Source organism: Lactuca serriola, chromosome 7, assembly GCF_051521515.1.
Source record: "Lactuca serriola cultivar US96UC23 chromosome 7, Lser_US96UC23_V15, whole genome shotgun sequence".
NCBI classification, from domain to species: domain Eukaryota; kingdom Viridiplantae; phylum Streptophyta; class Magnoliopsida; order Asterales; family Asteraceae; genus Lactuca; species Lactuca serriola.
In genome coordinates this window covers 105,766,068-105,792,521 of record NC_136414.1, presented here as the reverse complement: position 1 = coordinate 105,792,521, position 26,454 = coordinate 105,766,068, and the positions used below count along the sequence as shown (strand labels likewise).

Here is a 26,454-nt window from a genome sequence, read left to right as displayed (position 1 = left end):
GTTTTTGCTATTGAGTTGGGTACTAATGGACTAACGCAAATCATTTCTAGGAGCCATATTGCCAATATCAGTCAAACAAATCATTTAGAAAACCAACAATAAATGCGATAAACGAACAAAACTACTGAAACCATCATAACCGATCATATTAATGACAGACGAACGAAAAAATAGCAACAATCAGAGCCCTTAAAATCGACAAAATCAAACTAATCAAAACAAACATAATACATAAAATAATAAGAAAATCATACCCAAAATTGTTAGAACAAATGACAAAAACGCATTAAATATTTATGCCCAAAATCGCCAAACATAATAACGAATCAAAAAATCATACCAAAAATCGCCAAAATTTTCAACCCGCGGAATACCACATCCCTACGTACAAGTCGACCCCAACAATCATAAAGAATGAACGTAAATGACCCTGACACCATGTAAACTAATGAACAATTGAGACAAAATACGGTTAAAGTTTTATTATTACGGGCGAAAAGTATAAATACAAAGAAACACACTAAAAAAACTTTATAGATTTATTAGGCTAAGAGGTTGTACCTTAGGGCATTCATAATGCATTGAATTCTATAGAGTTTAATGGAGTGTCACATCATCATTCATTATTCCATACAATTCTATTCATTTTTATCCCATAATGTATTAAAGTCTACAAGTTCAATAGAACATATTAAAAAAATATTTATTTAAAGATTTAAAGACTTTCATTTTTTTTATTGAAGAGTTCAATGATCATTGAACTTTAAATCCATTGAATGTCAATGTGACATTTCACAATGGTAGAGTTGTATCCACTGAATGACAAATAGACATGACATCTCATTCAACTCCCCATTATGGATGCTCTTAGACATCACTTTCATCGCATTAGGACATTATAATTCAACTTTCCATGTTGTCTATGTGACTAATTAGTGGGCAAATCCAAAGATAGGATTTATCTATTCATCTATAATAAAATTACGAGTCGGGCAACTTTTGTTGATATTCTCTCGATCAACATATGAATGATGACAAGTTTTATAAACACGATACACTTTGTACATTAAGTTGAGATGACAAATTTATTTTAAGTAGTTATGCTTGTAAAGAATATTATAACCATTTACCATATGAACATTTACAAATGAAAGTCCCAATTGCACTATGTATGCCTTTTGGGAGTTTCATTTGTAAATTACATTTCTATATGTTAGTTTAACATCTCATTTGGCCTAATATGTTTCATCAATGTAGGGACGATCTATGGCATTGAGGTGCACCACATGTGTTTCTTTCGCATGGGGCTAGCCTTTATATCATAACTATATGTCGGTTTGTTTGAGGTGCAATTTAATTGTGCTGCAATTTATTAGTACCATTTAAAGGCAAGTGCTTAAAATCGTTGAAATACCTTTTTCATACAAGATATAGTTCATCCGACATTAACATAGGAACCGTTTCATTAGGAATAAGAAACATAAGTACGATCAATGCAAGTTTAAGCAAACAAACACATTATGACTTTAAGTAAACTTAGCTAACACTCAAGGGACCAATTTTTATGTAACTCTAATTTTTTTTTTTTTTTTAGAATTCAATACAATATCTTTTTGTAGTCAATAATATTTATTATATCTTATTATATACTTACACAGAAAATGTATGATTTTTATGGACGGGATATTCATAATATTTGTTATATCTTTTATAAACACAGAAAATTATATTATATTTATGGATGGGATGGGATAAGAAATATGATTTTGAAGAAACATGCTTATAATGGACAAAATCATTAAGTTTGAGTATTTTACCATTTATTATGTGCGAGATTCGAGCCCCCCAATAAACTAACACATTTAGTAGAAACCTTCACGTTTCCCACTTATTGCTTTTTACAGTCCATGAGTCATTCTCACACTGTATGTCTGCAATAAAATTAGAAACAAGATGACCCAATAGTCAATTAAAGAAGAAAACCTACCGTTGAATGTCAGAGTTTTTAGAGAGAGAAAGTGGGAGAAGCGAATGGGTTGAGAGACAGAGGAAATTCCGTTCTACGGGGTGAAGGGTTACAACTGCAGATCAGAATCCAGAACCCCATTTGCAAGATTTCATTTTTCTGTAAGTTTATCGATCTTTGTTGCTTGATAATCTTGATTTCTCATACCCCTTAGCAATTACTGTTTTGAGAACCGAGATTTTGTTTTTTCTTCTTGGATTTTTACTTCATTTTCTTTCTTTGTAATGCTAATCTAACTCATCTGGGTTTTGGTTAAATGTTTTTTTGTTGATGTTTTTGTCTCCCCCATTTCATTTAATTTAGGTTTAATTTTCGATTTCATCATTTCATCCCACGTCGACACGTTTTTGAAAGAATAATATGAATCTTCTCTTTAAAAAACATCCCATTTGCATAAATTGTCTTTCTTTCCATCAGATTGTTGAAATATTTCGACTGATTTTGCCATTTTCTCAATTAATTTCATACTATTTTTTTCTACTTTTTTTTTGGTTAGATGGCTTGAAAACGATATCTTGCCTAATGGTTTCAAACACCCACCTGAGAGACTATTGTGTAATTAACGTAATTTTGTTCAGATTAAGAGGTTTCACAGCTACTCGAGTGTTACAACTCAATCGAGGAGTTTCTTTTTCCTTATAAACCCCCAATTTCTGCTTGATTTATAGAATGTAATTATTGTAATCTACTCGGATGTTGATATAACCCTAATTCCACTTTTTGTGGTTGTCTAACTTTACCAATTAACCGACGTTTTTAGGTGCGAAGTAGCCCTACTTTTTGTGAAAAAGAAAAAAGATAAAAAATTTTTTGATTGTGGCCCTGATCTACTTTCCTGGGATTTGAAGATCCAAATCAGCTGCCTTTTTCTTCCGTGCTGGAGTGATGGCCTGCATGATAAATTCAGAGTCAAGGCGTTTGTATTCTTGGTGGTGGGACAGTCATATTAGCCCTAAAAATTCAAAATGGCTTCAAGAGAATCTTACAGGTATGGAGTGATTTGTCATCTTATCTCTTGTTTTTATCTATTTTTGATGAATGATTGATTGATTGCTTATGTAAATGAAAGATAATTTTGGTACTTGTTTGAATCGCATTCCTTTCCACCGACAGATATTGAACAACCACAATCTGATCTGATAATATAATAAAGTGGTACTATTTGAAATGAACTCTTAATGCGGTGTTTGATTATTTGGGAAATTCTGATTATTTAAATAATTGATTAATAAAATAAGCGATAATCAAACTGATTATTTGATCTCTAAATAGTTAGATAATTACTTTCAACACGCATCCAATATTTGTGGGATATTTGATCTCGTGTGCATTTGATTTTGAATACGACTCCTGTGATGGGGTATAGAATTTCATCGACCTTTTACATTCCTAAATGGGGTCATGGATCTAGGAATCTGAAGCAGCATTAGAGTTTTTTTTTTTTTTTGGTATGCATTAAAATAAAACAAAAAGAGTTCATCTTTAATCTTTTTTTGCATTTCAAAAAGAATTCCAGGGTCCACCCTTGGTCATGATGCTCTTGATTCTGATGAGATACTTGATAATCATTAACTCGTTGTTTCTGATGAAGTCATTTAAAATGGTTCATATTCGCATAAAGTGTTCTTTATGAAAACGAGGGGCCCACTTGTAAAAAAAGAAAGTCAAATTGTTTCATTTTTTGCAGATATGGATACAAAAGTGAAATCGATGATCAAACTGATCGAAGAAGATGCGGATTCATTTGCAAGGAGGGCAGAAATGTACTACAAGAAGAGGCCAGAGCTGATGAAATTAGTTGAAGAGTTCTACCGAGCTTACCGTGCACTAGCGGAACGATATGATTATGCAACCGGTGAGCTCCGCCATGCTCAAAGGACTTTACAGGCGGCTTTTCCCGATCAAGTGCATTTCAGCCTACAGGAAGAATTAGCATCTTCAATCTCCACCACACAATCTCAAACACCCGATGATCAAAATAATGAATCTTTTAGCTTCGAGATCATCGAAGCTAAGATTTTCTCGGAAACCGAACGGGCGAATAAAGCCGAACATGAAATTGAGAAGTTGAAAAAGGCGTTGACCGATTTGACCAGTGAAAAGGAGTCTTTACTTGCTCAGTATCGAGAAAGTTTGGAGAAAATTTGTAATGCGGATGGAGAACTTAATCGGGCACTTGAAAAAGCCAAGATTCTTGATGGAATTGCGATTGAAGCCGAAAAAGAAGTTCATATGTTGAAGGAGAATCTTCGGGTTTTGCAGGGGGAAAAGGAAGCAGGATTAGCTAAGCAAATGGAGTATCTTGAAACGATATCGGATTTGGAGGAAAAGATTGAAGAAACACGGGGAATGGGTGAAAGTGAAGTTAAAGATTTGATGGACAAACTCACCAGATTGGAATCGGAAAACGATTCCGGTCTTTTGGAGTATGGAAAATGTCTCGATAGGATTACAGATTTGGAGAACAGGATTGCGGTATCGGAATCGGAATCCAAAACGTATTCCGACCAAGCTACGAGAGCGGAACAGGAAGTCGATAAACTTAAAATCGATCTTGCAGGGTTAACTGAAGAGAAGGAAGCTTTGCGGGTTTTATATGCGGAATCCCTTGAGAAATCATACAAATTAGAACGTGATCTCTCTTCTGCTCAATCAGAAATTGAAACACTTACGAAAAAGCTTCAAGATGCTGAAGAGATTTGTGTTCGATTAGGGATTTCAAATCAAAATTTAAAGATGGAAGCGAGCGATTTGGCCAAAAAAATCATGTTAAAAGATCGAGAGTTATCGGAAAAACACGATGAGTTTGAGAAACTTCAAGTCACGGCGAAAACCGAGCACACAAATTACGTTAAAATCGAAGCGGCTCTCGAGACTCTGCAAATGTTATACACTCGATCTCAAGAAGAACAGAGAAATCTTGAAAATGAGCTTAAAAACAGCCTTCATATGCTGAAAGATTTGAAGGAAATTGAAATCATGGGGCTGAAAGAAATGAAGGAGAGACTTGAAGAAGAGGTTGCTTTGCAATTGGGTCAATCCACCGCTATGCAGGACGAGATTCTTGGTTTAAAAGAAGAAATCACGGGATTAAATTCGAGTTATCAGGTGTTAATGAGTCAACTCGAGTCGGTCGGGTTGAATCCCGAGTCAATTGGGTCAACTGTAAAACACTTGCAGGATGAAAACTCAAGGCTAAAACAGATCATTGAAAAGGATTCTGATGAGCAAAAACGCCTCCCAGAAAAGATCGAGGAACTTATCCAGAAGAATTCCAGTTTGGAAACTTCATATGAGCTGCTTCATGGCGAACAATCAGCTCTAGTTCTTGAAAAAACCATTCTTTTGTCTCAGTTGCATATAATTACTGTTAATATGCAAAAACTCGGGGATCAAAACATGATTCTTGAGAATGCTCTTTCCACAGCAAATCTTGAGCTTGAAAATCTCCGGGAAAAATCAAAAGGATTGGAATCACTATGTGAATTGCTCAACACTGAGAAATCCAATCTTGTGGCAGAAAGAAGCATTCTGGCGGCGGAATTGGAATCGGTGAGGCGGAGATTAGAAGCTCTCGAGGATCGGTTTACACAGTTCGAGATCGAAAAGGAAACGGGTCGTTCACAAATTCGAGAATTGATGAGTTGTTTAAGCATCGAAAAGAAAGAACGGGAGAGTTTTATGATCAGGAATCAGGAATTCCAGGCTCGGCTTCTAGAAGAGAGCAAATGCCGGAAAGACGAATTCCAGGAGGAACTTGATAAAGCTGTGATAGCTCAATTTGAAAACTTCATCTTGCATAAATTCATACAAGAAGTCGAAGAAAAGAACTATGAGTTATTGGTTGAGAGCGAGAAACATGTTAAGGCATCGAAATTGGCTGATAAATTGATTTCTGAGCTTGAGACCGAGATTCTTGAGCAACAGGTTGAAGAAGAGCTGTTGTTAGTTGAAGTTGAAAATCTAAGATTTGGGATTTATCAGGTGTTCTTGGCTCTAGAGATTGGTTCCATGGGGGGGCACGAAACCGCAAAGATATCTGTTGAAGAGATTATAAAAATTATCAAGAATTTGAAGCGTTCTTTGAAGAAAGAAGAAGATGATAAGCACCGGTTACTCATGGAGAAAAATGTCATTTTAACCCTTCTCAAACAACTGGAATCAGAGTTCCGGGAATCAGAGAAAAAGTACGGAATCGTGAAGAATGAGCTTGAAAATGAAAATTTTCTTATGCAATGTACGATTGAGGAGTTGGAATCGAAGCTCCAGATGACCGAGGATATGAAGTCGGAATTGGAATTTGCGGTGGAAGGTATGACGAGAAAGTATGCGGAATCGGAATTGAAGCTTGATGCGTTTGAGAAAGAAACGGAATATCTCCGTGAAGTGAATGAGAATCTTGGATTAGAATTGGATATGTTGCATGAAGAACTTGAGGAACGGAAAAATATCGAAGATAATTTGAATTCCGAGCTTCAAGAACGGGAAAACGAGTTTGAATTGTGGGAAGCCGAGGCTACTTCATTTGTTTTTGATCTTCAAATATCCAACACGCGTGATATTCTTTTTGAAAATAAAGTTCATGAGTTGACCGGGGTTTGTGAGAATCTTGAAGGTCAAACCGTGTCAAAAGATCGGGAGATTGAAGAGATGAAAAGAAAAACAAGCATTATGGAGCGTGAAATTGAAGGATTACGTGCGGAATTGCTTGCATATAATCCGGTTATTGGTTCTTTGAAGGAGAATATAACATCTCTTGAGAATAATTTCTTCACTATGGCAGCAAATCTTGCCACATCAGCTGGCCGGAAATCAGAGGTACACTTTTTCTTTCCAAAGTATAATAAATAGCAACATACTTTCACTTCATTTTGAATTTGATCATTGGACTTATAAAAACGTTACTAAAGCCAGTGTGTTGCTATTTATTGCAATTTCTTACAGTTCAAATAAAAGGTTAATGAATCAAAATTCTTTATAGGATATGGAAGTAAAAGTTCATCCACACAATCAGCAAATTGATCCAGAATCAAATGAAACTCCAAAATCACAACAACCATTATCAAAAGGTCTCTCCGATTTGATCGACGTCCAGACTCGTGTAACAGCACTTGAAAAAGTAATCATCGAAGACATAAACACAGTGGTCACAAGGCGTGAAATCTCATCCATCCAAACCAAATCGAAACCCACAAAAACCACCGAGACCCAACAACACAAACTCGAAAAATTACGTGGAAAACGTTACCTAACCTTAGATAATCTCAACCTTTCAAAACCCAAACCCGAATCATCATCATCATCATCCGAATCCAGAAAAGGTGTCCCGATTCGTGACATCCCACTCGATCAAGCCTCCGATGGCTCATCATCAACCAATAGCAGGAGCCGAAGCCGAAGAGCATATTCCCGGACCGATGATATAATGATCGAACAACTTCAAATAGCCCATGAAGCCCACAAAATCGAGACCGAAAAGAAACTCAAAAGACTTCCATACGAGCCACAAATAGAAGATTTGGGTGTGGATAAGTTAGAGGTTGTAGTACCCCGACCCAATCAAAATCAAGACTCTAGAAAATGCAAACTTTTGGATAGACTTGCGTCCGATGCTCAAAAGCTTGCGAATCTTGAAACCATAGTCAAAGATCTGGCTAAAAAGTTGGAGACCGGGAAGAAGGGTAAGAAGAAACAAACGGGGTTTGATTTCGAGACTGTGAAAGAACAATTAGAAGAGGCTGAGGAGACGATTTTGAGGTTAGTGAATGTGAACGTTGAATCGATGGCTAGTGTTGAGAAAAACCCGTCTTTATCGGTTTGGGTGGAGCAAGATGATGCATGGAAAGAGTCTGAAAGAATCAAACGGGTGCAACTGGAGGTTCAGAAGATTCAGTATGTGTTATTGAAGGTGGAAGATGAGAAGAAAAGCAAAGGGAAGAGCAGGTTTTCGAGGACTAAGAGCCGGACGAGTGTGATTTTGCGCGATTTTATTCACCGTGGCGGGAAGAGTGGCGGCACGGGGAGGAGGAAGCGGCTTTGTGGGTGTTTCACACCGTCTGTCACTAAAGGTGACCAACGTATTAAAATGTCGGGTTTTTAACTTTATGACGAATGTGTTATCTTATTGTGAAAACGTACGTTATCTAGAGTAATGTGTTTTTACTTTTATTATCAGACTTTTCAGACTTGACTTGTAGTTGCTAGTTTCTATCTGTCTGTATTTGGAATTTGCAAGGGACGGGAATAACTGTAATGTTTGATTTATGCATGTTTTATTGTTCATTTGTATATTGATCATGAGTATTGAGTGGATCCGGCATTCCGGCCAATTGGGCGTCTTTTCTTTTCACCACTTTCACCAGTCAATGAGACAATGACATTATTGTTGGTTATTTGCTTTGACCAGTCAGGTACATGTTTCTACTTTGTATTTTTGTTATGTAATCTCCTATTTAATGTAATTAATGTGAGAGGATCGTTTAATAGAAAAATAACAATCTACGTGGTATTACAGCAAAATCCTCTCCTCTTTTAAAAATCCAGATCTTCTCTTTTTTGCGTTCTTCTTGACAAATGCACTACAAGATAAAATTGTATCAAGCACCGGCAAAATCAGTTTCCCTTGATTAATAATTAGAGTTAGATGTTAGTTTTTGATGCATCCATGACTGAAAATGACTCCATGATAACTGTCGTAGCAGAGACCGAAAATAATTCTTGGATACTATCAAATTTAGTCTATAATATATTTCCTTCGGGTCCTTGATTTTATGTCATATCATTCTCTGTTTAGTGACTACATATTAGCCCTTATACAATCTCATTCAATATCTAATGTGTTTTTTCCCAGTCACATTTTATGTCATAGTAGCTCATGATACTATCTTTCACGGGTTGAATATCAATCATTGATATTATCTCATTTAGTATCTGATATCTCCTTTAGTATTCAATACAATTCTTTTTATCCCTATTCAATATCACATGTTATTAGAGGTTATAATTGTAAATAAACATAATAAGAGGGTTGATTTGTAAATAGATAGTTAGTTGTTGTTCTGTTAGACGCTCCTTTGAGCTAATATAAGTTTTTGTATCTTTTTCATTCAAGATTAATGAAAGATTATCAAGTTTCATTTCATATTATGGTATCAGAGCCGAAAAATTCCGTTTCTATGATTCAAATGAATCATTCTAATCCTGTTGTTCATTCTCGAATCAATTTTCTTTCAATTTGATTTTGCAAATTGTTCTTGTGAAATCGATTGTTTTTCTATTGTTTTCAAATCTACAAATTGTTCTTGTAGATTTATGCGTCTTTGATTTGATTCCACAAATTGTTCTTGTGAGATCGAATTTCTTTGATTCTTCGAGATTTACAAATCGTTCTTGTAAATTTCTACGTAGTCTTCATCATGGCGACTAATTCATCATCTGTAAACGTTTCTCCAATTGATGATCGAATGTCACCATATTACATTCATCATTCTGATAATCCAGGATTCAATCTAGTTTCTCAGCCATTGATTGGTGAAAATTACCCCTCATGGAGTAGATCGATGTTAATTGCACTTTCAGTCAAGAATAAAGCTGGATTTGTAGATGAAACTATTCTTGAGCCTTCTCCAAATGAGGTTGTTAATCACAACGCATGGATGCGTAACAATCAACTAGTAATTTCCTGGATCTTGAATTCTGTATCAAAGGAAATCTCAACTAGTATTATGTTTACAAATTCAGCGAATGAGATTTGGCAAGATCTTCAAGATCGCTATCAGCAAAGCAACGGACCTCGAATTTTTTAGATCCGGAGAGAGAAATTGTAAACCTCAGTCAAAATCAAGATTCAGTTGGTGTTTATTTCACCAAATTGAAGTCGCTTTCAGAAGAACTTGAGAATTTTCGTCCTAAATGTTCATGTGGTAAATGTTAATGTCATGGAGTCGAAAACATTGAAAAATATTTTCAATCTGAGTAGATCATGAACTTCTTGATGGGATTGAATGATTCATTTTTACACACTAGAGGTCAAATATTGATGATGGATCTTATGCCTACTATCAATCGAGTATTTTCTTTAGTTGCTCAAGAAGAAAAACAGAAGACTATTTCAGTGGATCAACATTCTTCATCTGTCGCCTTTGTTGCTAAATCCAACCAAAACAATAGAAACAATAATCAGAACAAGAAATTCAATAACAATCAAAAGGATCGTCCATATTGCACAAATTGCAAGTTTCAGGGGCATACAGTGGAAAAGTGTTACAAACTACATGGTTATCCTCCTGGATACAAATCAAAGGCCAAGACAAATCAAATAAATGCAGTAACAAATGACAATGTTACTGTTGATGGACATTCATCTGTAAATGATGATTTAAGCAACATGTTCAGAGGTTTTTCTCCTTCACAATGTCAACAAGTGATGTCTGCTTTAACAAATCACATGATTTCAGTGAATCCAAATGAAAACACAACTACAGGTAAGTGTTATTCACTGACTATTACGAATGATTTGAAATCATGCATGTGGATTCTTGATTCTGGTGCTTCACAACATGTTTCTCATGATATAAATCTTTTCACCAACACAAGGAAAGTTTATAATCATATTGTTACTCTTCCAAACAAGCTTACTATTCCTGTCAATCTAGTTGGAGATATCAAAGTTGACTATCTATTTACATTGAAAAATGTACTTTATGTACCTGATTTTGATCTCAATTTAATATCAGTCAGTGCCTTAACCAAAAGTCAACAAATGATAGTCCAATTCACATGTCATCATGCTTATATTTAGGATACCTTTCACAAGAGGATGATTGGCAAAGCTGATAACATTCAGGATTTATATGTGATGAGAAGTAAGCAGGAAGAAAATTTTAAAGCCGATGATACAAGAATCAATGTTGTTTCACTTGATCTGTGGCATAAGAGATTAGGACACCATTCAAACAAAGTTCTTATTCCTATTAAGAACATTTTAGGTGTTTCTATAACTCAGAATAAATGTAATGATCATTGTTCTATTTGTCCATTAGCCAAACAGAAACAATTGTCATTTGATAGTGAAAACAACTTCTGTAATGAAATATTTGATATGGTTCATTGTGATATTTGGGGTCCGTATCAAAATTCTACTTACAATGGTCAAAGATATTTTGCTACTATAGTTGATGATAAAAGCAGATACACATGGATTTACTTGTTGAAGCACAAATCTGATATTATAGGAATTATTCCAAAGTTTTATTCCTATGTTCAAACACAATTCAACAAAAACATTAAGTGTTTTAGAACAGATAATGCAAAAGAATTGGAATTCAAGGAATTTTTTGAAGAAAAGGGCCTAATTCATCAAAAGGCGTGTGTAGCTAAACCACAACAAAATTCAGTGGTGGAAAGAAAGCATCAACATCTGTTGAATGTGGCAAGATCATTACTGTTCCAGTCAAATATTCCAATTCATTTTTGGGGGGATTGTGTTTTAACAGCAGCTTATTTGATAAACAGAATTCCATCAAAAATCCTTTCTTATCAGAGTCCATTTCAGATTCTACATGGTTCTATTCCAAAATACAAGTATCTACGAAATTTTGGATGTCTAGCTTATGCTTCAACATTAGTTGCTAACAGATTGAAGTTTCAACCAAGAGCAAAAGCTTGTTTGTTTTTAGGATATCCTCCTAATATGAAAGCATACAAGTTATATGATCTTGAAACAAAACACATTTTTTATTCAAGAGATGTGGTCTTTCATGAACATTTATATCATTTTCAAAACAATTCTATTCCAGACCAGGTTGATCCATTTGCACATGTTGTTTTACCCATTTCTTTACCTGAACCTGATTTTTCCATAAATACCCCTGAACCAAATTTGTCTCAAAACATTACCAATTCACTAAATCAAAATCCAAGCCCAAATCTTCCTACAAGGCCAACCTCAAACCTTCCTTCAAGGTCAATTAGATCTCGTAATCCTCCTTCTTATCTTAAGGATTATCATTGCAATTTTGTCTCAAAGAATGAATCTCAATACTCATTGCATGATTATTTGTTTTATGACAATTTATCACTAAAACATAGAGTTTTTGCAATGAATATATCAGCCAATTTTGAACCCAAATTTTATAAAGAAGCTTCAAAACATAAAGAGTGGTGTGATGCTATGAAAGTGGAACTAGATGCTATGAAAGACAACAACACTTGGTCTATAGTTCCTTTACCACCAAACAAGAATACAGTTGGATGTAAATGGGTTTACAAGATCAAATATGGTAGCAATGGGCAAATTGGAAGACATAAGGCCAGATTGGTTGCAAAAGGATTCAATCAAAAGGAAGGAGTTGATTACTTTGAAACTTATTCTCCAGTTGCAAAACTTGTAATAGTCAAGTTATTATTGGCATTATCAGCAATTAAACAGTGGAACATGGTGCAACTTGATGTAAATAATGCATTTTTGAATGGAGACTTACAAGAAGAAGTATTCATGGATATTCCACAAGGACTTGATATTCAGGGGGAACCTCAAGGTTCAAAGCTTGTATGCAAACTCAACAAGTCAATTTATGGACTTAAACAAGCTTCTAGACAATGGTTTGAAAAATTTTCAAAGTTTTTGAAAATTTTGGGATTTAATCAATCAAAGTCTGATTATTCATTTTTTCATAAAGGAACTGGTGAAAAATATGTTGCCTTACTCGTTTATGTTGATGATATAATCATCACAGGTCCATACAATGAAGACATTGAATTTTTGAAGAAACAATTAGTCAACAATTCAAATTGAAGGATCTCGGTTCACTAGGCTATTTTCTAGGGATAGAAATAGCAAAATCCAAAAAGGGTATTTTTGTCACTCAACGAAATTATACCTTACAGTTGATAGAAGATGCAGGGCTTCTTGCTGCAAAACCCAAAAATACCCCTATGGATCCTAAAATTGATCTGGTTGAAAAGATGGGAGAGCCATTTGATAATTCATCACAGTATAGACGACTTGTAGGTCGATTGTTATATCTCAATATAACACGACCAGATATATCCTTTGCTGTCCAAAGGTTATCTCAGTTCATGTCAAATCCTTGTAACAGTCATTTTGAAGCAGCATGTCACTTATTGAAGTACTTAAAAGGTTCACAAGGTCAAGGTTTATTTTTTTCCAAAGATTCAACACTACAATTGAAAGCATTTTGTGATTCAGACTGGGCGACATGCAAAGACACTTGTAGATCAGTTACAGGATTCTGTGTATTTCTTGGATCTTCTTTGATTTCATGGAAGACTAAAAAGCAACAAACTGTTTCAAGGTCATCTGCTGAAGCAGAATACAGAGCAATGGCTACTACAACAGCTGAACTTGTATGGTTAAGGCAATTACTCAAAGATTTTGACATTCCATTACATCATTCAACATTATTATTTTGTGATAATCAATCAGCTATTCAAATAGCAAATAACCCAACATTTCATGAAAGAACCAAACATATAGAAGTTGATTGTCACTTTGTGAGAGAAAAAGTGGAAGACAAAACCGTAAAGCTATTACCAATTCAATCTGCCATGCAACTTGCAGATATGTTTACCAAACCCTTACTGAATTCCAAGCTACAACCATTTCTAGGCAAGTTGGGGCTGAAGAACATTTATTCTTCATCTCCAACTTGAGGGGGAATATTAGAGGTTATAATTGTAAATAAACATAATAAGAGGGTTGATTTGTAAATAGATAGTTAGCTGTTGTTCTGTTAGACGCTCCTTTGAGCTGATATAAGTTTTTGTATCTTTTTCATTCAAGATTAATGAAAGATTATCAAGTTTCATTTCGTATTACATGTCAGTCCTTCAAGGATTGACATTTATTCTCAAATATGTTTTCTTTTGGGACCGAAAACACTCACTATGACTAATTCATAAATCTTTGGTAGGATTTATAGGTAGTATCTTAGACTAACTTCCGGTAGTGATGATAGTTGCAAATAGTACAAACTAGTGTTATACCTGTCTGGTGGCCGTGTTGAACGATGTAAAAAATTATTGGTTTTACTTTCTTTTATAACATCATACTTTCATTTATTCCTATTATAGCATTGTACTACGAAAAATCTACTAATTATAGTTATATAATTCATATAAAGTTGTTTATTTTTTTTATAGACAATGCATTGGAAGCAATATCCATTTGGTGATGTGTTTATTGTAGCATCCTGTTTTCATATACATTGCTATTTTTATAGAGCTTTTTAACTGGAATATAGTATTAGCAAAAAATATTTACCAAATTTAAAAACATAAAATGTAAATCATACATAGTTTAACAGAATAGGCGGCAATAATTACCATTGGGGTTAGAACAACTATTTGGATGAAGGTAATAGAAAAAACGGAGTAAATTGCAAAAAACCCAACCAAATAACAAAATGAATCTTGTATTTATCTAACCTTAAATGTTGTTCAACAAAAACTTGACCTTAGTTTAGTCTACCTTGAGTTGCCTTAGTTAAACATCTCACTCTTCAATGAGACAAAACTATTATCATTATAATTAAATCAATTCTTTTAAAAATATATGAGAATTTGCTTCCATTTTATTACATGGGATAAAAATTGTCTTCATAGAACTTGATACATAATAATCTCATGAATTAATTATTAATGAGTCACACCATGCATGTCTCACACATGACACCATATTTGTATAACATAGGGATGCATGAATGGATGGATGAATGCACAAACATATTTAAATACAAGTGTTATAAAATGAATTTAATTTGACAAAATAAGTGAAGGCAATTGAAAATGAACTCGTTCTTTGATGGCCAAAGTGCACTCGATAAATTTCATATTCCTACAGCTACAAAAATCTTGATATCTTTGGTCTCAAGGGTATTCTAGTAAATATACTTTGATAGCTTTTTCCGTAGTACCAATTAATGTATGGAGACTGCAAGAAAAAAGACATACATGATTAACAAACATCCTTCAATGTTGAGAAAACATGATCTGATGATCTAAATCAAGGGCAAAAAGGTCATTTTGTACCGTTGGTCAAAATGAAGGACACATATGGTTGACTACAGTATGATGTTTTTTTAACATAAAAAAATAGCAACAAATTTTTACAAAATTATCCAAGGGCTAAATGCAAGAATTAGCAATGAATTTGCATTGATTTGTGTATTATTTATAGCATCCCACTTTCATTTCTTTATATTATAATGTTTAGCTCAAAATTCCTTGCAGTTTTTAAAATAGTGTTGTGAAGTTTGTAAAAAATGAATTATTTTTGTAAAAAAAGGTAGCAAACTGTAACTTCCATAAAATTTCATAAAATTTAAAATTTTCAAAACAACCCTTTTTCTATAGAAGTGTTTACAAAAACCGTTGTTTCCAAAACATTATTTAAAAATCGAAATCTCTTTCAACATGGTTTTCAAAACATTCACATTATCAGAGTTTCCCAAAAATCATAAGTCTAAAACGCAAGGATGTGTACGGTCATGCCTTCACCTTGCCAAGATCCACTGAAGTACCTGAAACCATAAACCAAAACTGTAAGCACGAAACTTAGTGAGTTCCCCCCAAAGTACCAAGACCCAAACAAATAACATATACAAATAACAACATACTATAGGTCCAATCAACCATCGAGTTGGAATACCCAATGCCCTCAACCATCGGGTTGGAATGCCAACATACTATGGGTCCAGTCAACCATTGGTTTGAATACCCCAGGCCCTCAACCATCGGGTTGGAATGCCAACATACTATGAGTCCAGTCAACCATCGAGTTGGAATACCTCAGGCCCTCAACCATCGGGTTGGAATGCCAACATACTATAGGTCCATTCATCCTCGGGATGGAATACTCTCGGGCCCATTCAACCATCGGGTTGGAATTCCCTGGCCTGTTGGCTTACGTACAAAGCAGTGAAGCCTCAGCCACCGACCAAACATGTGCACATATTACAGATAATCATATGACAGTCTATAGCCAGACAAACAGATCTACACATCACTAAGCATAACAACATCCTATCTACTAGGATTCCGATCTAACAGATCATAACAACATAGCAACATAAGATAAACTAGGATAATAATCCAAAGGGCCGACATTGGTGCCTTCGACCCGTAACTACAGTGAGGGAAACTCACCTCGAATGTAGAAGCTCCACGAAAGAAAGTCCTTAGTTGCTGCCTTGCCGGCTTCCCGGTCTATCAATACCAACAACACACCCAATTATCAATTGGGTTCCAAGCTATAATCAATAATCCATACTTGGGGTAAAATTACCATTTTACCCCTGACCAAATATGAACAAAAACTGAGGCCCAAAACCAAAAGATCCATAAAGGCCCACTAATGGCCCAATTTTCCAAATTTGGCCCAACCTCATATGGGCTTTATCCTAAGCCCATAATTTTCCTTATTACAATTTAGATTACTTCAAGCACCCCTTGGGACAAACTTGGTCAAAGACATAAATGGAAAGTCAAAGTCAACGGTTCACGTTGACCCAACTCGTCGAGTTGTCCTTCAACTCGTCAAGTTTCTCCATCAATTGCACAGATCGGTAAAAACCAAGTCAACTCGCCGAGTTCCTCTATCAATCTGAAAATATCGGGGGAAACTGAGCCAACTCGCCGAGTTTATCCAACAAACTCGTCGAGTTCGCCAGAACCCACCTCTTAATACATTAAGCACTTAATCCATAAGGACATGACTCCAAATCATAGATCTGACTTCCTTGAGCTGGAAAAACCACGTAAAGTTGTCAACTTTACGTTCATGCATGTCTAAATGAAGCTCTTAAGCTTGGAATGGACTTAATAATTGACTTAAAGCATGCATGACACCAAAATCCTCATAAAGCTTGCGCCTTTAAGCTCAAGGGTACCAAAACCAACTCAGATCTGAAAGGAAAACCCCTTAAATGACTTTACTCCATCATCATCCCCAAAAGGAGGCCAAAACACAACAAAACCCAAAATAAGGAGATCTAATAATCTACAAGTCAAGGTATGAACTTGATACCTTAAAGTGATTGCAAGAAATGGAGAGATTATGGATCCAGAACTTCCTTCTCCAAGCAAGAAACTTCAAGATCTTCTAATTCCTTCACAATCCACAAAATGAACACCAAACTTCCTTCCAAGGTTCCAAAAACTTGATAATGGAGGCTACAACCCGTTTTAGGGTTTGGATAACAATGGAGGCTGATAAGGAGGCCAAAAAAAAGACTTAAGGACTTTAAATAGGGTGCAAGACCCTAAAAATTAGGGTTTCCTTCCCAGCTGCCAACTCGTCGAGTTGGTTAATTAAACCCTCACGATCCATCCATCTTCAACATGACTAGTTGGTCCCTCCAACTCGTCGAGTTGACCTAGAATTAGGGACATTCTCAACAATTCCTCTTCAAGAATTCGGATGTTACACAAACCTTAAGATTTGAGACATCTGGGGTGTCGAGTGTGGTAACATGGTATAATTTATAAAATTCCATCTCTTCAAATGTTGTCCTTTTTCTCTTCACTTATTACCTCTAGAGAATTCTTCCTCTTTTCTTTTTCATACAGATATAATAATAAAAAAATAAAACCAATCTCAAGTAATTCTTTAGCATTAAAATAATAAAAAAAATATTTAACAAAGTTACCTCATGGTTAGCTCTCTTTCATTCTCTAACCTTTTCCCTGACAAATTCATATATCATTTGATAAATAAGTCAAATAAAGACAATCCAACAAGATTGTAAAGATATAACTTATGTTTCTTATTTTCCCTATTAAATGTTGTCTTAATTTATTTAGCAAAGTTTACCTTAAAGGCATCCTTCTGATCTTTAGGAAACTCTTTCTCAGCAAAGAGGTCATTAGTTAAATCCTACAAAATATTAATTTCAAGAATTTTGATGATTGTAATTTGTAAGATGACTAAAACTAATAATTTTCTCACAATTGTAGAAATTATGTTGTATTTATTACCATACCTCAACCTCATGAGTTAACATTCAGAAAGCAATAAGGATTGAAGGCTCACATCATGATCATCATACTCCCATTCAAACTCATAGACAACCTATAAAAATTCAAGAAAAATATTCCTAATAAGATTGAAATGATATACTCATTCAATAGAATAGTATGGTTGTAGCCTTGTAGGTAGTAGTCATGAAATTCATAAATGGGGTTAATGCAAGAAAAAACAATGGTATTTCAATTTTTTTTATTTTGCTTATTATAGCATTCAACTTCCATTTCCTCTATTACTATACTATACTTTAGAATAATTGTAGCATTTTGTTATTAACACTTTTTAGTTTGAAAAATCTACCAAATTAAAGCAATGAAAATTGCTTTGTATTTGGAAGACATTGCATTTAATCCATTCATAAAAAACATTAACCTGATGCATAAATTAATTAAGCAAAAACGTATAAGTGGAAAAAACAACTTACATGATTTGGTTCCATTGGATAATTGATATCCACACTAGTGATCTCTGTCTCATCTTCCTTAAAGGGATCATTGAAGTCTGTAAAAAGATCCAAAAAAAAACTTATTCCAATTATAAACCCTATATTTCACTTCCACAAAGGAAAGAAATGAATAAAATTCATTCAAGAATGATCCATTCCATTCCATTCCATCTGACAAAAAAAAAACACAATTTTTTTTTTAAATTCTTATAGAATTATCCATTCCATTCCTTCCTTACATGGTAAGCATTATTGAAATTTCAATACACGATCCGGCTTCAGATGTTTCAAACCATGTAACGCCCAAAAACAATGATAAAATTTTCTTTTCAATTCATCAATCCCATACATCATATGTCTCGAAAACATCCAAGATACAAACTATCCTAAACATCATAAAAGAAATCATAATCGTAGAAACATAATTAAGCAGGGGTGGTGGGGGGGGGGGTGGGATGTTGTGTCATCATGTCAGGCCCTTCCCTTTCGTATCGGAAGTACCTGAAACAATAAACATAAATGTAAGCACAAAACTTAGTGAGCTTCCAAAAAATACCACATACAACATACACATAAATATAACAACTCGTGGCTATGTTGGGTCTGTATCAACCCCATGTAACAGGAAGTAGCTATGTCGGGTCCATATCAACACCCGGGTTCGTATCAACCCGAGTCCATAATGAATCTGAGCCCAATTTAGCTCCATGCACATATCATACAATCATATTAGTAATAGTCACATAGTCACATACATCCTACACATATGAATAAGTGGGTTGACATTGGTGCTTTCGACCCACTAGTGTGGTGAGCAGACTCACCTCACATAAAAAGGCTATACTACTACTGCTCTCACTGATAGAGTACCACTGCTACACACCACTTAATCAGTCAAAACAAATAAACCTTCAGCTCTTCCTCCAAAATAGGTGCTTGAACAAAACTCAACTCAAGTCAAAGGTCAATGGTCAAAGTCAACGATCAAGGTTATCTTTAGTCAACTGCCACATCGTGGCCACCTATGGCCACACCATGGCCCTCCAGTAACAACCAATCGTGATTTTCCCCACCACCACGTTGTGGAGACCTAAGCCACGCCGTGGGCACTGGGGTTTCAGCATCTTAATGGATTAAGTTGTTTTCTTCGACCCCAAAGGCTCCAAATTTCAGATCTGGTCCGAAACAAGGTCTAGAAGGATAAGGTTTCTGACTTTACCCGATAAGACCATCCACAAGGTCAAAAATTTAAACCCATATTCAATGGAGCTAAATATAACATGACTTTCCCCATTAAGAACTTATTCCAAAAAGTACATAACTCATTTACTCCATAGAAGATTCTAATACCTAATCCAACATAAAAGTTGGTGCTTGTAGACATGCATGTCCAATGCATGTCATGAAGCCATAATGAGCCAAAAGATGTTTTTTTCCATTGAAATACCATGCATGGCTCAAAACCAATCAAGAAACCAGATCCAAACCAATAATCATACCCAAAAGTCTCATAGATTCATAAAGTTGCAAGATTTATGAGATCCCATTATTCCATCTCACAAAACATGAAGATTAAGGGACAAAACATAAGATCGAGCAATCTATTTTGATAAAAATTGAGTCTTGGACACTTATAAAGGTCCAAAAGATTTCTAACACCAAGGATGAGGACTTGCTTGTTGAGTCTTAGCTCACCTCTTCTTCTTTCTTCCTTCCAAGGCTTTAAGAACACCAAAAAAGCTCAAAATAAGAGAGAGATAGAGAGAGGGAGAGAGAGAGAGAGAGAGGATTTAGGGTTTCACAGGTTTGATGGAAGCTGAGGGTGAGCAAAACCTAGCCTCCTCATTCCTTTAAATATGGAGAAAAACCCAGAAAATATGGCTTCTCATTTGCCATCTGTCACGTCGTGGCAGCTTAAATGAACTACACGGGCTGACCTTGACTTGCCACATCGTGGTGTCTTCCTACCACATCGTGGCGATCCTATAAGTTTTCCAAATTTGCAAAATATAAAGTACCTCGGGATCCGGATGTTATAATTCTCCCCCACTAGAATCAGACTTTGTCCTCGAAGTTCACCTCCATAAATAACTTGGGGTAATGCTCTCTTATCTCATACTCTAGCTCCTACATCCACTCATAACCCCTTCGGTGCTGTCATTTCACCTTCATCGGTTTCACCTCTTCGTTGTGTAAAGACTTTATATTTCTGTCGAGAATTGCAATTAGTCTCTATACATAATTCAGACGCTCATCGAACTGAATGCCATCCAAATGAATCACTAAAAAATCATCAACTAAACACTTTCGTAACTGAGCGACATGGAAGGTGTTGACTGAGCTCATCAGGCAACTCCAAATGGTATGTAACCTTCCCCTCCGGGCGATAATTCTAAAAGGACCGATAAATCAGGGACCTAACTTCCCCCGTTTCGGAAACCGTTTGACACCCTTCCAAGGTGAAACATTCAATAATACCAAATCCCCCACCTAGAACTTGAGATATGAACGATATCGATCGCCATAAATCTTCTGTCGACTTTGCATGACACGCAACCTGTCACACACCTGTTGTATCATCTCGGTGGTTTTAAGCACTACATCAGTACTCCCCATGACCCGATGCCCAATCTCGCCCCAACAAACTGGGATCCTACACCTCCTACCATACAACATCTCAAAAGTTGGTCAGTCAATACTGACATGGTAACTATTGTTGTAGGAGAACTCGGCTAATAGAAAATAAATATCCTAACTCTCGCCAAAATCAAGAACACATGGTCTGAGCATATCTTCGAGTGTTTGAATGGTCCGCTCACTTTGCCTAGACCCCTCTGGGGGTGGTATGTTGTACTAAAATTCAACTGAGTACCCAAATACTCATGAAACTGCCTACAAAAATTGAAGTTAAAACGAACTTCTCGATCCGAAACCACCGAAATAGGCACTTCGTGTCGAACCACCGCCTTCCGAATGTAAACGTCGACCAACTTCTCGGCTGATATACTCTCAGCAATCAGAATGAAATGTGCGCTCTTGTTCAATGTATATGTTGGATTAAGGTGTCTAAGGTCCTAACTAAATTGATATAATATTGATGAATAAGAGTAAAGTCCTTTTTGGGTTGCCCTCATAACCAAGAAATTGATTTTAGAGAGAGATAAATGATTTATTAATATATTATATGACTAATATATTAATTAGAACTAATTATAATTATTTTAGAATTAATCAGAATTAATTAGGAATTAATTATGGTTAAACTAGAATTAATTAAAAGTTGAAGGACTATAGTTGTAATTGTTCAAAATTTGAGCAAGGGACAAGTTCTAGAACCCTTCTGCTAGGGATGGTTTTGAGGCTATCTTGGAGCCTTCTAACAACCTTTGTGAGGATAAACTAGGAGCCAGATAATTACCTTATTTGAAATAATATTATTTTATGTTCAAATCAGGGTTTCTAGGTGGTTCCTTACCAGCTATAAATACAACCCTATTACTTGGAATTTTCGGCCATGCTCTTCCAAGAGAGAAAATCCGAAAATTCCTACCTCTCCCATTTCTCCCAAATCTTCTAGGGTTCTTGTGTTGTGGGTGTGAACCATTAGAGACTTACACACAATTGAAGCTAGCGTTTAAGAAACCATTGGATTGATTCAAGGGTTTGTTTACAACAACAAACAAGAGGTATGCAATATACTTTGTGAATTTCAATTTACAATATGATTAGAGTTTTGTTGTTCAATAGTGTGTTGCTTCAATAGAGTTATGACATAAGTCAAATTAGGTTGCATGTACCCTTAAGAGTTTAAGGTATTTTCCGCATTATTACATGTAAAACCCATCAGTGCTATCAAAGCGTAGGTTGTCTAACAATTGAATGTGCATAAATTGAACTTGAACAATTGATAGAGAACAAAATTGTCATTCTGTTTCGTCACCATGACGTGGTGTTTTTCTGCCACGTCATGGCCAACTGTCTAATCCGCGTAATTTTTCATCTGCCACGACATGGAGCTTATCTACCACGTCGTGGTGGATCTGTTCAACGGATTTTTTGAGATAATTAAGATCTAAATTAGGATAATTACATTTAAAGATATTGATTTAATCGGATAAAATCTAAATATTTAAATGGTAATCTGATCTCCTAAAATCTAGAGCCTTCTTTGGCTACGTCATGGCCACAAAATGCCAAAACAGACGGGCCTTAGCCCTGCCGCCATGTTGTGGTAGTCCAAGCCACGTTGTCACACCCCAAAACCGGAACGACGGAAACGTTCTGGGGTGGATGACGTCATGTCAAGTATCACAACATATGCAGTATAGTAATCAAAGTACAACAACCATTGCATTAATAATAATAGTTTTACATAAGTTACATTTTATAGAGACATCAAAGTAATACAGAAACTAGTATAGATGCAGCTCGGTTCTAGGCTGGCTTCACAAAAGCTCCCGGGTGTACCTGTCTATTGCTGACCTGAGAATACAAGTTATTTTGAAAGCGAGTATCAGCATTTTTATAAATGCTGGTGAGTTCATAAGTATTTAGTGTCATTTGTGTAAGTAAGCATTTTATTCAAAATAACTTTATAAAAAGTAGTAGTTTAGAATCTACGGTGTATTAGTGCCTTTTCCAGAAAATCCTATATTTTCTAAATAAAAGCAGTCTTCTACCAAGACTCGACAGTGTCATGTTTTAAAGAGAAACTTTCCCTGAAATACTATCATTACCAAAATACGGTATTTGTCTTTAAAGAAAGTAGGAGAATATCACTAGTAAAAGTGCTAGGGAAAATAACATATGCCTTAACAGAAAATACTGCTGATTAAGGCAAAAGAAATCATAGACTCCAGGAGAGTATCGAATGAATGATACGCCTGGCTCAGTCTAACAAAAGGAAACACAGACCCCAGATAGTATCAAATGAACGATACAGCTAGCAAGGTCTAAAACAATGAAGCATAGACCCCAGACAATATCAAATGAACGATACAGCTAGCAAGGTCTAAAACAAAGAAACACAGACCCCAGACAGTATCAAATGAACGATACAGCTAGCAAGGTCTAAAACAAAGAAACACAGACCCCAGACAGTATCAAATGAACGATATAGCTAGCAAGGTCTAAAACAAAGAAACACAGACCCTAGACATTATCAAATGAACGATACAACTAGCAAGGTCTAAAACAAAGAAACACAGACCCCAGACAGTATCAAATGAACGATACAGCTAGCAAGGTCTAAAACAAAGAGTAATCCTAAGAGTGTTGGTTTCAAGAATACAATGTTAAATTCTCGTTACCTTTAGGCCATGAATTATAAGGTAAACATGTAGATACTCATAACCATACTGATTGACACTAGAGTACTTGACGCCCTGCAAGCGTCGGAATAATTGTGACATTTGTCACCCCTTGGCTTGGTAGGCCGTGGACTGTAGCTAGCAGTCAGGGTGCGGGAGTGTCAGTCCCATATAGATCTATACACACAATGCCCGCTCTTCCTTTTAATGTTTTCAGTTAGTTATTTAGGATTTGAGAGACGTACCCAAAATCTATTGGGTTCCTTGATGCTTCTCCCTAAGCATTAGAGTTAGACTCCTCCTGTGCCCTTGTCGTTTCTTTCAGTTGGGCAGTCTTGCTTTAGGGGCCCAATCTCACCACATAGACGGCATACTGGGTTGGTCGCCACATTGGTGGTTGATGTAATAAACTCAATCGGGGTTCTGCAGACGCGAGCGGTATGCCCCTTCATGTTGCACCTAGCACAAAAGAGTTCTCGACAGATACCATGATGATGGTAGCTACACTTGCTGCAGTGGGGAAGGTTTCCTAGGTATGGTCTTCTTGAAGTCGAGATGGAAGGGCTGGCAGGGGTATTGACTGTCTCAGCTCATTGCCCTTTGGAAGTTCCTTGAGCCGAGGTACTTCCCAAAGGTTTTACCAAAGTTTTCTTCTATACTTCTAGGCTTCTACTTCGTTAAATGCATGCCTATACTTGTATAGTTATATAAATAATGTTTAAAAGACTTAGGAAGGCTAGTTCGCCCTATTTCCTTTTCCTCGTTGGGATGTGGTCTGGTGGGTATCGGATATCCGTCCGAAGGTCGTTTAAACATTAGTTATATATCATGTATACACGTATAGACGTAAAGGTTTACATCGACCAATTCATTTTCCCTTGGGTAGCAAGGGCATCCTTCCATTCATCATTCATAGATCAAAGACACTAATAACTATTATAGGAATAGTTAGGAGGTTCTATTTACTCTTTCTAGTACGAGAATTCCAAAGGAGCCAATTCATTCGCGAGTCTATATCATTTCTCCAGCGCCTCTAATAGAATTCAGAATACGAGATGCATCTTCAGGACACGTATTTCCCCGTTGTCAAGTTGGTAACCAGAGTCTCCTGGAGGGAGAGCGGGCATTGTGTGTATAGATCTATACGGGACTGACACTCCCGCACCCTGACTGCTAGCTACAGTCCACGTCCTACCAAGCCAAGGGGTGACAAATGTCACATTTATTCTGACGCTAGCAGGGCGTCAAGTACTCTAGTGTCAATCAGTATGGTTACGAGTATCTCCATGTTTACCTTATAATTCATGGCCTTAAGGTAACGAGAATTTAACACTGTATTCTTGAAACAACACTCTTAGGGTTACCCTTTATTTTAGACCTTGCTAGCTGGATTGTTCATTTGATACTGTCTGGGGTCTGTGTTTCTTTGTTTTAGACCTTGCTAGTTGTATCGTTCATTTGATACTGTCTGAGGTCTGTGTTTCTTTGTTTAGACCTTGCTAGCTGTATCGTTCATTTGATACTATCTGGGGTCTATGCTTCATAGTTTTAGACCTTGCTAGCTGTATCGTTCATTTGATACTGTCTAGGGTCTGTGTTTCTTTGTTTAGACCTTGGTAGCAGTATCGTTCATTTGATACTGTCTGGGGTCTGTGTTTCTTTGTTTTAGACCTTGCTAGCCATATCGTACATTTGATACCGTCTGGGGTCTATGTTTCCTTTTGTTAGACTGAGCCAGGTGTATCATTCATTCGATACTCTCCTGGAGTCTATGATTTCTTTTGCCTTAGCCACCAATATTTTCTGTTGAGGCATATGTTATTTTCCCCTAGTATTTTTACTAGTGATATTCTCCTACTTTCTTTAAAGTCAAATACCGTATTTTGGTAATGATAGTATTTCAGGGAAAATTTCTCTTTAAAAAATAACACTGTCGAGTCTTGGTAGAAGACTGCTTTTAATTAGAAAATATAGAATTTTCTGGAAATGACACTAATACACCGTAGATTCTAAACTACTACTTTTCATAAATTTATTTTGAATAAAATGCTTACTTACACAAATGACACTAAATACTTATGAACATACCAACATTTATAAAAATGCTGATACTCGCTTTTAAAATAACTTGTATTCTCAGGTCAGCAATAGACAGGTACACCCGGGAGCTTTTGTGAAGCCAGCCTAGAACCGAGCTGCATCTATACTAGTTTCTGTATTACTTTGATGTCTCTATAAAATTTAACTTATGTAAAACTATTATTATTAATGCAACGGTTGTTGTACTTTGATTACTATACTGCATATGTTGTGATACTTGACATGACGTCATCCACCCCAGAACGTTTCCGTCGTTCCGGTTTTGGGGTGTGACACATGCCGTGGTCACTGTTCCCCAAACAACTTAATGGAATAAGTTGATTTCTTTGATCCTAGGGGCTCCAAAGCTTAGATCTGGTCCATTCTGGGGTCTAAATGGATAAAGTTTCCAACTTTACCCCTTAAGACCCTCAAATGAGCAAAGATGTCCAATATAAGTTTAAAAAGAGAAAAAGCTCAACATGGCTTAAATAATAAGCTCTTAATCCCTAAAGTCCTTTCGTCTAAAACTCAGTTCTGATCCTAAACA

At 35.9% G+C, this 26,454-nt stretch overlaps 2 protein-coding genes across 3 annotated transcripts; both read left to right on the top strand.

Annotated features, from left to right (window-relative positions):
- Positions 1 to 1,879: 1,879 nt before the first annotated feature.
- Positions 1,880 to 8,314, top strand: NET1A (Kinase interacting (KIP1-like) family protein). 2 transcript variants are annotated; one of them, XM_079008560.1, is made up of 4 exons: positions 1,880 to 2,127; positions 2,875 to 3,014; positions 3,714 to 6,844; positions 7,008 to 8,314. In XM_079008560.1, exons 2-4 carry the CDS (start codon positions 2,912 to 2,914, stop codon positions 8,124 to 8,126), a joined length of 4,353 nt encoding a protein of 1,450 aa, XP_078864686.1. In that variant the 5' UTR covers positions 1,880 to 2,127; positions 2,875 to 2,911; the 3' UTR covers positions 8,127 to 8,314. The 2 variants fall into 2 exon arrangements, with proteins under 2 accessions (XP_078864686.1, XP_078864685.1); XM_079008559.1 differs by having other exon boundaries at positions 2,787 to 3,014.
- A 1,127-nt stretch (positions 8,315 to 9,441) lies between these two features.
- LOC145064278 (uncharacterized) lies at positions 9,442 to 9,831 on the top strand. Its single transcript, XM_079011758.1, has one exon. It carries the CDS (start codon positions 9,442 to 9,444, stop codon positions 9,829 to 9,831), a length of 390 nt encoding a protein of 129 aa, XP_078867884.1.
- Positions 9,832 to 26,454: the final 16,623 nt, after the last annotated feature.